The sequence below is a fragment of the Carcharodon carcharias genome, chromosome 12, assembly GCF_017639515.1.
Source record: "Carcharodon carcharias isolate sCarCar2 chromosome 12, sCarCar2.pri, whole genome shotgun sequence".
Classification (NCBI taxonomy): domain Eukaryota; kingdom Metazoa; phylum Chordata; class Chondrichthyes; order Lamniformes; family Lamnidae; genus Carcharodon; species Carcharodon carcharias.
Window position 1 is genome coordinate 65200420 of NC_054478.1, and position 13033 is coordinate 65213452.

The following is a 13033-nucleotide window of genomic DNA, read 5'->3' on the forward strand; positions in this document are numbered from 1 at the left end:
ATTATTTTTCATACCAATGCACTAGTTTTCAGAGATTTATGTAGATGGACATCTTTGCTCCTCCACAGTTACTAATCTCTCATCCTTTAGAAATACTCCAATTTATTATTCTTGGGTGCAAAGTGGATGACCTTACATTTCCCAAATTGAAATCCATCTGCTGCAGTTTTTTCCACTAATTTCATTTGCGTCTGTTTCTTTTTTACAGCTTCCTGCTTCCATCACCACAACTTATTGTGCCTCCTAACTTATTGTCCTTTGAAAACTTGAGTGAAAGAATAGAGAGTTGTGTATCCAAGTCATAGACTTACATTGATTTACATTGGATGTACAGCACAGAAACAGGCCATTTGGCCCAATCAGCCCATACCAGTGTTTATGCTCCACTCGAACCTCCTCCCTTCTTTCTTCATTTGAATCTCTCATTGCAACCATCTATTTTCTTTTCACGCATATGCTTGTCTAGCTTCCCCTTAAATGCTTTTATATTATTTGCTTCAATCACTTCCTGTGGTAACGAGTTCCAGCTTCTCACCATGTTTTTGGTAAAGATGTTTCTTTTGAATTCCCTTTGGATTTTCTGGTGGCAATCTTATTTTGATAGCTTCTAGTTATACTCTTCCCCACAAGAGGAAGCATTTTTTTCTGTGTCTACTCTAAACATTTAATAATTTTAAAGACATTTATTACATAACTCTTCAGCCTTTTTTCAAGAGAAAAGAGACCAAGCCTGTCTATCCTTTCTGGTAGAACACCCATGCATTTCTGATATGGTCCTTGTAAATCTGCACACTCTCCAGTGTCTCTATATCCTCTTTATAATATAGTGACCAGAACTACATGCAGTATTCCAAGGGTGGTCTAACCAAAGTTCGATACAGGTTTAACATAAATTCCTTACTTTTCAATTTTAACACTCCAGGAATGATGCCTGGTGCTTTTCTATGTCCTTGCAAACTAGTGTGGTGAAACCTTTAGGGATTTATGTGGTGAAAAATGAAGACCCCAGTAGAGACCCCTCCTCCAATTGAACATTTATCAGTAAAATTAATATTTATAATTTGAGAAATGTATAAAAATGAAAAAAATGAATAAGATATCATCCGCCTGTTAATTGGAGTCGGGACCACCGCCACACCCCACACACACTCCCAATGCCCCATCCATGCCACCTTATACCCCCTCATTTCCTCCATGCCAAGCTATGCCCTTCTGCCCACTTCCCCATGATCCCTCATACCCTCCATGCTATGGCCACCTCACCCAATCCCCATGGCTCCTCATCCTTTCAGCCAAGAATACCTAATGAGGCTTGGCTGAGAGCCCAGATATCAGTCAGCATGTTGAAACAGCTGTGCCCCAGGAAAAACATTGCTTGATTCACAGCTTTTGCTCTGTGATCTATTCTGTCGACTGCACAATGGCAGGAATTTTCTGCCCCCGTTGCCAGCGGGCATCATGGCAGGCGGGGGGGAAACAATATGGCAGGAAGGCCAAAAATAAGTTTCACGTTCGTCATGAAACCAGTTAGCCATCGTCTGTTCTACCTGTCAATGGCGGGCTGCCTTTCCCGTTGACCAACATCGGAACCTAATTTCAATGCTGGAATCACTCCCCCATGTAGAATTTACCTCCCAACTTGATGTGACTTCAGAACGATGTGATTCAGAATAGCATTTAAAAGGCGTGCACCTGGCAATCGGAACTTTAATGGGAACTCAGAGGTGAGTGCACACGAATGTTGTGCAGTGCTCGCAAGGGTTGCCCATTCAACTTCAAGGGAGAGGCACCACTCATTCAGGCAAGTCACTTTTTCCTGGCTGGCTGACAGTGTGGTGCTGGGGCAAGGGCTGTACTGCGGTTGGGGCAAAGCAGTATGGGGGGCAAGGCAGCATGGTCTGATGGTAGTGCACAAGCACATGCAGGGGATCGGGGGAGGGAAGCGGCCACACATTAGGGGAACCTCATATAAAGTGAGCATTCTTCCGCAGCTGAGACAGTTCAGCCGTGGGTACATTAACATGCTTGGAATTGGGCCTCTAACTTATCTTCCCACTTAAGCAATGCAGAGGCATAAAAGTGCCACCAAATGCTCCTGAACTTTTCACCCCTCATGTGCAGACTACAAATTATTGAGTGTTTTAGGGAGCTGCAAAATAATTGGACAACTGGGAAAATTGTACAATCTCCTTGTGAAAGCTGGCCATGGAGTAGTCACTGGTGGAGGCGCTCATAGCCCCTTGTAATGTCTTCATTCAGATTTGGATCAGTTTCCTCCATGGTTCAAGATGTGGTAAACCAAAGAGTAGGGACAAAGCAAGAGAGAAAGGTATTAATATAAGAAATGATATACAGACCATGACAGTAAGGAATAAAGAGTACAAATCTAAGAGTAAATCGGCAGGCAAAGCTAGACGCTACAAAAATAATAAAAGAACAAAACTAAAGGCTCTGTATCTAAATGCACATAGCATTCAAAACAAAACAGATGAACTGATAGCAGAAATGGAAATAAATAAACGCGATCTGCTAGCCATTGCAGAGACATGGCTTCAGGGCGACATAGATTGGGACCTGAATATTGAAGGGTTTGTGACATTTAGGAAGGACAGGTAGTTAGAAAAAGGTGGAGGGGTGGCTTTGTTAATTAATGATGGTGTTAGCACATTAGAGAGGTATGACCTAAGTTCAAGAAACCAGGATGTATAAGCAGTTTGGGTTGAGATGAGAAATGATAAAGGCTTCACTTGTGGGGAGAATCAATCATGGATTTACAGATCAGGCACAGATTTGTGAGGCAACATTCAAGAACTTTAGAAAGGAAAATGAAGTTAGGGATGGGGCACTAGCTTGTAAGGACAGAGGGATCAAGGTAGATTTTTTGAGCAGAAGAGTGGTGATGGCAGATTTGATGAGGGGGAAGGACAGCACTTGAAGTGAGGGAACCATTTATGATGTCAGCTAGCTTGGGGGCCAGGAAGTGAAGTTTAAGGGTTAGAAATTTAATGGGGCTGGGGTCAATAGAACAGAAGATGGGTTTCATGGACAAGATAAATTCAGACAGGTCAGGAAAGGATATAAGAGGGAACTGAGGAGCTGCTTGCCCAGAGAGGGGGGAAAGAATCTTAGGGGAGATTTGGCTTTGTTGGACTAAGGGAAGGTTTGGAAGATGGGGGAGCATGTGGCAAAGTCGGCTAACTGTCTAAGAAACCCATAAGCACTTGTTATTGAAGGGAAGGGCGGAGAGAGCAGGGGAGAGGGGTTTAAGAAGTTGACCAACAGTGGCAATCTGATACTGAAGTTCTCTATACTTTAAGGATCATTCTGGTGTAGAGAAAGATTTTGGTTGAAGAGAGCAAGTCTCCGTAGAATAAAATAGAAAATGAAGAGAAACCCCAAAGCAAGCATACTCAATCTCAGCCCTGACCCAGTAATACTTGTGCTCCTCTTCAAAGCTCTGAAGAAGAGTCATACGGACTCGAAACATTAACTCTGTTTCTCTCTCCACAGATGCTGCCAGACCTGCTGAGTTTTTCCAGCATTTTCTGTTCTTGTTTCAGATTTCCAGCATCCGCAGTATTTTGCTTTTATACTTGTGCTGCTAACAACTTCCAAAATAGTGCTATTTCCACAGAGTGCCTGTCATACCCTCCACCTCTATTCAACAAAGGCCCAAGCATTGCCACTTTGAGCTGTCAGATAATTAACCCCTTTCTATTGTCAATTTAACCAGGCCTCTTGTCCTAGTCAATTGTTTCCTAGTTCCTACTTCTCCTGACTGTTCCATTTTTTGCCCCACGCTGCATCTCCCACGCAACTATTTAGCTTCCCAACAAATTGCCTCACTCCCAATCTTTGTGCTTGCATATAGTAAATCAGGAATGAAAAAGTTCTATATAAGCAGCATTTTTTAAAGTGCCAAGCTTTATTACATATATAAAACAATTATTAAACGATAAAGAAAGTCAGTCATTTAATGCTGGCTTTTGTAAATCAGTTTCCCTAAGAAATAAGTGCAGTATTGCTTTAAAGGGACAGGTAAAGATAAACATGGCTTTATTTAGGAAGTTAAATGTTACAGCTATGCTCCAGCCCACAGACTATTATGAGTAATAACATGAGATCCACTGTTTGCATAAAAAGTTATAATCTTATGAACACAAGATTGATAAATGTCTTAAATTTAAATCTTTGTTAATGAAAACAAAGTTAGGTGTTTTACAATCCAACCTTTATTCCAACTCCTTTTATTCTTGTGCAATAGTTAACTTCCATAGACAAGCCCATTTATTATCTATGAAATATATGAAGCAATATGCCATATGATAAATAGTAAATCCTCATGTGCAACAGGGATAGTGCTTCTGGCCTAGTGTCCTTTAAATCTCTCTTAATTAGCAGAGAGTGCAAGGTTATTGGGGAAATCTTGTGGTGCAGTGGGTAGTGTCCATACCTCTTGAGCCAGTAGTTCTGGGTTCAAGTCCCACTCCAGGACTCGATGGCCAAAGAAGGTGCATTCATTTTAACTTGTAAATCTTTCCAACATAAGCCAATAGCAGCTGGTAAGGGTGGGAGATATTCCTGGTAGGCCGTGATGGAAAGAAATTGGTACCTTGACCATCACTATCCTCAGGCTATGGATAAGCTACAACATGCATGTAAAAGTGTATGTTGCCACAGCAACTTGGACTCCTTGGGGAGCCTGTTGGTTCAGTTGTCTGGATGGCTGGTGTAGATCAGACCAATGCAACAGCACGGGGTTCAATTCCTATTCCTGCTGGGATGGATTTGGGATCTGCCTCCTTGCCCTACCCATGATGGAGGTTGTGGTGCTGTGGGTCAGATCTGCCTTCAGGCAGAGAACTGAAGGAGGAGAAGAAGAAGAATACAAAGCTATTAGATTATGTAACTCAGTTTTAAAAAAATTATGGGGAGATTTTTTGCCCATCGGGCAGGCTGGGCGAGAGCGGTCGTACAGCCGATCGGCTGCGCGCCGCCATTTTACATGGGCGGGCCAAGTAAGGCCTGTCCAGCGTGATGCACACTTGGGGTCGGGGAGGTGGGAGAGCCGGGACCTGTGCTCTTTCGCGCATGCGCGCAAAAGAACACAGGAATCTCCCTGAGGTACGGAGCTGCCTCAGGGAGATTAATTCCATATTTAAACTTTGAAATAAAGAGAGAAGAAAATTATTTAGACATGTCCCCTCAATGACAGTGTCACATGAGCTGGGACATATTTATGTACTTCAATAAAAATTTTTATTTCATTTATAAAGGGCTGAATCTTGCCCTTGGTTGGCGGGTGGGCCCCACCGGCTTGGCAGCGGGCGGGCAGCTGAACTCCGCCGCCGAAACGGGGCCCGCCACCATTTCCCGACGGAAAGCACCATGCGCTTCCTGTGCAGGGGGTGGGGAAGGATTCCCCAGCTGCCAAAGAGCGCACTACTCCCTGAGACTAAGTGCTGTCTCAGGGAGATTACTGACATTCTAAAAAACTTTAAAAATAGAAAAATATAAAAATTATTAACATGTCCCCCTCATGTGACAATGTCACACGAGATGGGACATGTTAATAAGAAGCACATAAACTTTATTAAAGTTTTTAAAAACAGACATGAAATCTCATCCCGCCAGTGGATGAGGTTTCATGTATTATCAGAAGCCCACTGGGGCTCCTGGCCTGCCCGCCAGCCTTAAGGTAGGAGGGGCAGAGCATTTACCTACCTTAATTATCCTGTTAATGGCCTTAATTGGCCATTGACAGGTCAGCAGGCGGACAGCTGATTTTGCTGTCTGCCTGCCTGCCTCAATATTTAAAGGGACTGGGATGACGTCGGGGGTTCCTCCCGATGTCATCCCGCGTCATTTTCCTGTCAGCGAGCGGGCCCCGCCCCCAAATCGCCGACTGGAAAATTCAGGCCAAAGTCTTCATGAAACCTCATCCCGCCCGTGGATGAGATTTCATGAAAAAAGTGAAGGCCATCTGGGCTCTTTGCCTCCCTGCCAACCTTAAGGTTGGATGGACAGCCCTGTTAATTGTTTCAATTAATTGTTAAGTGGCCCTAATAGGCCTTTGACATTTTGGCAGGTGCGCAGCCAACTCCGATGTGTGCCTGCCGAACTGAAGATCGGAATGACATGTGGTGACGTCGGGATGCCCGCCCGATGTCACCGCACGTCATTTTACATGTCAGTAAGCGGGGCCACTCCCGCACGCCGACCAGCAGATTCAAGCCTATGTATTTATTGTAAGGAATAAAAATGTACAGAAGTAAAATTAAATCTAGAATTGATAGCAGTAAATGACTTAACATTCACTGGTACATTAATTGGTTTTCTGAGTCCACTGTCAGAAATTTGATCTTCGCCCCTTCCCAAAGGCTATATAGTTATACTTTAAAAACAGGCAATTATGATGCCTTAGGTCCAATGTGCCCCATCACTCCAGTGATTTGAACATCTGATACAAGTGGGTAAGGTGCTAAGGTGGGTAAGGAACTGAAGAATTAGCACAAGCTAGGCATAATGATTACCAGGTTCAGGTAGCTTTAGATTAGAGAAACTATCAATCAAAGTTAGAACAAAGGCAAATTGGCAGCATATCATGTAAATCAGAAATGATACCAACCGTTCATGATACTCAGGAAGTCCTAGTGCTGACACAATAAGTAGCTAACCAACACACACGGGGTAGAATTATTTTGCCCTTGGCATGCGGGATGGGCAGGGGCGGCCGGGAAGCCGGCCGCTGCCCGTGATTGGCAGCACACCATGATTTTTTGCGGGTGGGCCTTACGGAAATGGCAACGCTGAGTGCTGCCTATGCGGGCTGGGGAAGGAGGGTGTGCAGGCCTAGCACGCAGTTCATGCATCTGCCTCAGGGAGATGAAGAACATATTGAAAAAATTATTAAACAGCGCAAAAAGTTAATGAAATGTGTCACATGAGCAGGGACATGTTTTTAACTAAAAATTAAAGATTTTATTTCATTTGTATTTGATTTCGAAAACCTCATCCCTCCTGTGGATAAGGTTTCCAAAAAAAATGCAAAAGCCGCTTGGCTTTTTCACCTACCCGTCGACTGTTAGGTTGAATGGGCAAAATTTAGCACAATTGATAATGTAATGGTCTTGACAGGCCTTCTAATTGTCGGCAGGCACGCGGTCAGCTCTGGCGCAAGCCCACCAACCGAACTATTGTGCGACTGCACGTTGATGTTGGCATGCTCGGCCGACGTCATCGCCCATCATTTCACACTTGGTTGGGTCGGGCGTATATCCACCTGCTGAGCTAAAAATCCTGCCCTGATCAATTACATCTTTAAACAGTCGGGCCCACTTTTTCAAGAGGATTGTCCTTGAGTATCCAAGAGTTAAAGATTAATGTCCAGGACACTGCTGCAAGCAATCCAGGAAAAATTATTATAGAGACAATTTTTTAAAAAATTGTATAGTCATATTTGCATATTGGCTATAGAAATATTGGAAATGGGAGAGAAGACAAGAATCATTCAATCAGGTAATGAAGAGCTTATTCGTATTCCATTTAGCATGAGCAGGGGCCCCCAAGGAAGGAGGAGTGTGGGGTGGAGAGATTGAGGCCAGGAAGTTATGTGATGAAACCTTCAGGAATATGCACAACCAGAGTTGGCAACCTTACTTCTCAGTGACAGCTCGACCCTATTCTCAGCTGGTGGTTTTGAGATTAAAAAGTAATTTGAGCACTTGCTATTTTAGAAATATACTGTATATATTCATGTAAAATTTTTTAGATCAAATTTTTGAAAGTCATTGGGTTGACAGGTAATGTTTTCAAGGGATTGATATCCATGCATGATTTGGGCCCAAGTGAAATCCAACAAAAATAGTCACAATGGGATAAAGTAAAAACCAACAACACTAAAATAATTTACTTAAGATAAAAGCCAAATACTGTTCATGTTGGAAATCTGAAACAAAAACAAAAATTGCTGGACAAACTCAGCAAGTCTGACAGCAACTGTGAAGAGGAAGACAGAGTTAACATTTCAAGTCCGTATGACTCTTCATCAGAACTAAAGAGAAATAGAAATGTGGTGAAATATAAGCTGTTTAAGGGGGGTTGGACAGGTGAAGCTGGATGGAAGGCCAGTGATAGGTGGAGGCAAAGGAGAGATTGCCAAAGATGTCATAAACAAAAGGTGAAAGGGGTGTTGATGGTAGTGATATTAGCTAAAGGATGTGCTAATGGTGACATTAAGGGTAGAAAGCAGGATGAGCAAGTGACAGATGGCCCTAGTGGGGGTGGGGTGGGGTGGGGGGAGGGGATCAAAATAGGCTGTAAGGTGGGGATAAAACAATATGGAAATAAATTGTAAAAATAATAATAGAAATAGGTGGGAATAGAAATATATATGTATAAAAAAGTATATATAAAATAATTCATATTAGTTATCATTTATAATCTGATCAGTTCAATAATTTGAATAAATAAAAACAAAACTTAAACATAGAAATGTTTTAAGCATTTATTTACCATTACTCATTTTCATTCGTATTTATACATTTACAATGAAACCGAATCATTAACATCTTCATGATTATACTTTGGTTCTGACAATTTTGGGCTTTGATTGCTGAAGAGCTAGGGTTGATATCAACATGAGATTGACTCTTACATGAATATTATGGTAATTCACCTATTCCGCAACTACATAATTAGAGAATAAAATACCATCCAAAGCTACTAGATTTTGAAGCATTTCCTTGAAAGAAATCATCAACGTTTTCTAATTATTTTATGACTTTTCTTTCAGGATATTGTTAAATGCCCCAAACTGATCAAGATTTACAATATCTATTGAGAATTACTTCTGTCATCATCAACAAAATATCTAACTGTGAGGGGCATTATAATCAGATCAAAATTTAAACATTGAGGCTACTATAAATATTGAAGCTGATATGTTTATTTCATTTAATAATAATGATGAAAAATTGTGGAAATTTAGTATCAGGTTCATGTAAATTATATTTTAATAATTTTGACCAGAAATCAGCTATGGTTTTTGGTTTGACATTCAAACAGGGTTACAAAGATATTGCTCAATATGATAGGAATATCTATAACTCAGTTGGCTGGACAGCTGATTTGTGATGCAGAGTGATGCCAACAACACAGGTTCAATTTCTGTACTGGCTGTGGCTGTCCATGATGGCCCTGCCTTCTCAATCTCACCCCTTGCATGAGGTGCGGTGACCCTCAGGTTAAACTCATCACCAGTTATCTCTCTCTAATGAGAGAGCAGCCTATGGTCCTATGGGACCATGGTGACTTTCTTTTCGTAATTAACTAGAAGTAAAACAATTACTTAATGATTCCAGACACTAAAAGTAAATATTTTTATTTACAAAACTAAGTTAAATGTTTGAACTGTTATTATACTTGAATATGCAACAAATTTCTCCACCAGTTTTTGATCATAGAGCAGCATGGGATAGAGTGAGACTTAAGCTATGGCCCAAATTTTCATCCTCAAGGGGGCTAGGTGAGTTGGGAAAATCCTTGGCTCAGCCTGCCCATCTTGGGAGAAAGTGCCCACCATGGCGGGATCTTCATTGTTGGGGGCCTGGTGCAGGCTGGAGTTGGGTCAGCCGATCCAGGAAGAAGTGCGGAGGCAGCCACAAGGGATGCTGAGTGCAGAGGTGAGCTATTTAAAAAGCCCACCTTGGTGCTGTGGAAATTTGTCCCAGTGAAAAAAAACACAAAGGCTGTCCATTCTTCACCCCTCCCACCCTCTTGACCCTCCAAGCACTCCCTATGTCACCTCATGCCCCCATCCATCCCCATGCCCCCTCATGCCCTCTTCCAGGCTCTGCCCTTCCACACATCCACTATGTCCCCTCATGCCCCCATGCCAGGCTTTGCTCTTCCACCCACCCCCTCAGGCCCCTCATGCCCCCTATGCCAGGCTCCACCCTTCCAACAGCCCTCTCAGGTCCCTCATGCCCCTGTGCCAGACTCTGCCCTTCCACCCAGCCCCATGTCCCCTCATGCCCCCATGCCAAACTCTGGCATTTCCATGCCCATTGACCCACTGTACACTTTTGAGAACCAATGAACACCACAGTGTAAAGTAGAATGTTTAAAAAAAGCTTTGAAAAGATGTAATCCACTGATCATTTTCTTCTATGGAAAAAAAACATGGATAGCGAGCTAATAAAAATGTCAAACATCCAGGTCCTGTGAAGTTTCAAAAACCACAAACCACAAACACTTGAAACCACTTGAGTTATGTCAACAGATCTTGTGGAACATTGCCTCGTTGTATATGACTGACACTTTTATGAGCTTGCCGTCCAGACCTTTTCATAGGAGAAAGTGATCAATGGATTATATTTCTCAAGTTTTTTTAAACATTTCACTTTATACTGTGATGTTCATTGGCTCCAGAAAGTGCACAGTGGATCAATGGGCATGGACGTGCCAGAGACTGACATGGGGGCATGAGGAGGTAGGTGGAAGGGCAGATCCTGGCATAGGGTACATGAGGGGACATAGGAGGTGGGTGGGAGTGCTTAACTTGGCATAGGGGGCACAAGGGAACATATGGGGTTAATGGGAGAGCATAACTTGGCAAACAAGGCAAGAGGGACTGTAATTTGGTACAGAGGACATGAGATGGAGCTTTTGAACTTATCTCTTAAAAGGTCCCCTCAAGCACACTGGGGTTCACAAGTCCTCTCGGGAACTGTGAACTCTTTAAAAACCTGGAAAAATCCACGAAAATAGCAGAGGTGTAGGAGATACCTATCTCCACAATGGAGCCGGCCAGGTTGGGAGTGCCAGATGTGGGCTCCTGACAGGAACCAGCCTTCACCCTTTCAAGGCACTCCCGAAAATCTGACAGTCTAGGAATGGGGTTGGGAATCCTGGAATCAGAACCTGTGCGCAATTTTTAAAGGGTTCCCAAGTCAACTGGACTCAGTGAAAAATCCAGGCCCCTATCACTATTGCACAGACAATGTAATGCATCCAATGTTATCTTTCACCTTGATCTCCCATTTTCTATCATTAACTCTCATATCTATCACCACTTCTCATCATAAAAATAAGCATTCTTGCATCTTAGCAACTGGCACACATTGAAATATTGTATTATTTTTACAGATTGCCCCTTGCCTCCAAATGTATATATGATAGTTTTGGGCATTTCTTTGACAATCCTTGTGGTTGGTTTGGTTATCCTCAGTATCTGGAAGATGTTTATATCCATTCATGACCGCAAAGAAGTGGCCAAATTTGAAGCCGAACGAGCAAAAGCTAAGTGGCAAACGGTAAGTATTTAAGATGAAGTAACAAAATATAGTGTTAATTTCCATCTCAAATTTAATATAGAATGCAAATATTTAAAAGGCTACTAAATTAAGAGAGATGCCAATGCATATTTTGTAATTCCAATAAGCTGGATAGATAAAGCTGTAGTGAGCAACATGGAAATATACTACGAAGTGTTAATTGGACAAGCATATTGGGGTAAATTCCAGATTAATTTTGTGATTATTGCTATTACTGACAAAGTTTTAATATCATTTGGAAGGACGTTGAAAAGGAAGTTGGAGATATAAAGTGTATTAAAAACCTACTATGACAATAAAGGTAATTCATATAATGGGTTAGCTTTATTTGCACAATTACATAAATTTTTCTATTACTTCATTATGTATTATTGCATTTTCAGGGTACAAATCCACTTTACAGGGGGTCAATTTCCACATTTAAAAATGTGACCTACAAAAACTATGGAAAAAAAGAAGTCACCACTTTTGGGTACTAGTGCTTAATTTATTGGAAAATTGTAAGTTTCACAAACAGACCTGATGCACTTTTATGTTTTTTTTTGTCTCGAACAGCTACATTTATATGCATGTTTTAGGTTTTTGCCTGCCTAGTATATGTATAGGTTGCAACACCATTTGTATATTTTGAATATTTTATGTACATATTAGAACGTTTGTGATATTTCAATAATCATTTGTATTTATGTAGTGCCTTTAACATAGAGCAACATCCCAAGGCACTTCGTAAGAGCATTATCAAACAAAATTTGACACCAAGCCAAGTAAGGAGATATTAGGACAGGTGACCAAGTGAGAGATCTTAAGGAACATCTTAAAGAGAAATGAGAGGGAGAGATGAAGAGATTTTGGGGGAGAATTTCAGAATTCAGTACAAGACATCTGAAAGCCTGGCTGCCAATGATGGAATAATTAAAACAGGGGATGTGCCAGATCGTTGAATGAGAGGAGACTATAGATCTCAGAGTATTACAGGGCTGCAGAAGGTTACAGTTTTTCAAGCATCAGCTTAAAGTTTTATATTACTATAATACGTGGAAAATTTTTCAAAGCACTTCATTTCAATTTGAAAATCTGTTTCTGAGAAACTTACCCTAGAAATGTGTTTGTTATTTTGGACATTAATAAACTTGCAGAATGGGTGTGTAATTGGTAAATGTGTTTCAATGTAGATAAGTACAAGATGGTATATTTTGTTAGAAAGAAGAAGAAAGCCATATACACTTTGGAAAATAAGTTTCTAAATGGGGTGGAGGAGCAGAGGGGTCCAGGGGTACAGTTGCACACATTGCTAAACATAGCAATACAGGTTACAAAGGCTATTAAAAACCCAACAAAGCACTGGGATCTATTTCCAGAGGGATAGAAAATTTAAAATCAGAGTTGTTGTGTTAAACTTGTTTAGAAACTTGGTTAGACCAAACTTGGGGCAAGACATTCCGGTTGGCGAGCGGGGGCAGGGCCCGCTCACCGACGCGTAAAATGAAGCGGGATGATGTCGGGTGGAACTCCCAACATCACCCCATCATTTCCATTTTCAGGTCGGCGGGGGCGCAGCCGAGTCAGCTGTGCGCCCACCAACCTGTCAGTGGCCTATTGAGGCCATTGAAAAACTAATTAAATTCATTAATGGACCTGCCCGTCCAACCATAAGGTTGGCAGGGAGGCCAGGAGTCCTGGTGGGCTTCTGAAAAAGC

General features: G+C 41.9%; 1 protein-coding gene across 1 annotated transcript in view; it reads left to right on the forward strand.

The window, feature by feature from the left end:
• The window catches only part of itgb6 (integrin, beta 6), a 96952-nt gene extending 84474 nt beyond the window's left edge, over positions 1-12478 (forward strand). Inside the window, exons 16-17 of the mRNA XM_041201281.1 lie at positions 11149-11315; positions 11720-12478. Of these exons, the coding sequence (XP_041057215.1) occupies positions 11149-11315; positions 11720-11815 (263 nt within the window). The 3' untranslated portion in view covers positions 11816-12478. The remainder of the gene's footprint in view (positions 1-11148; positions 11316-11719) is intronic.
• The last annotated feature ends 555 nt before the right edge of the window (positions 12479-13033 follow it).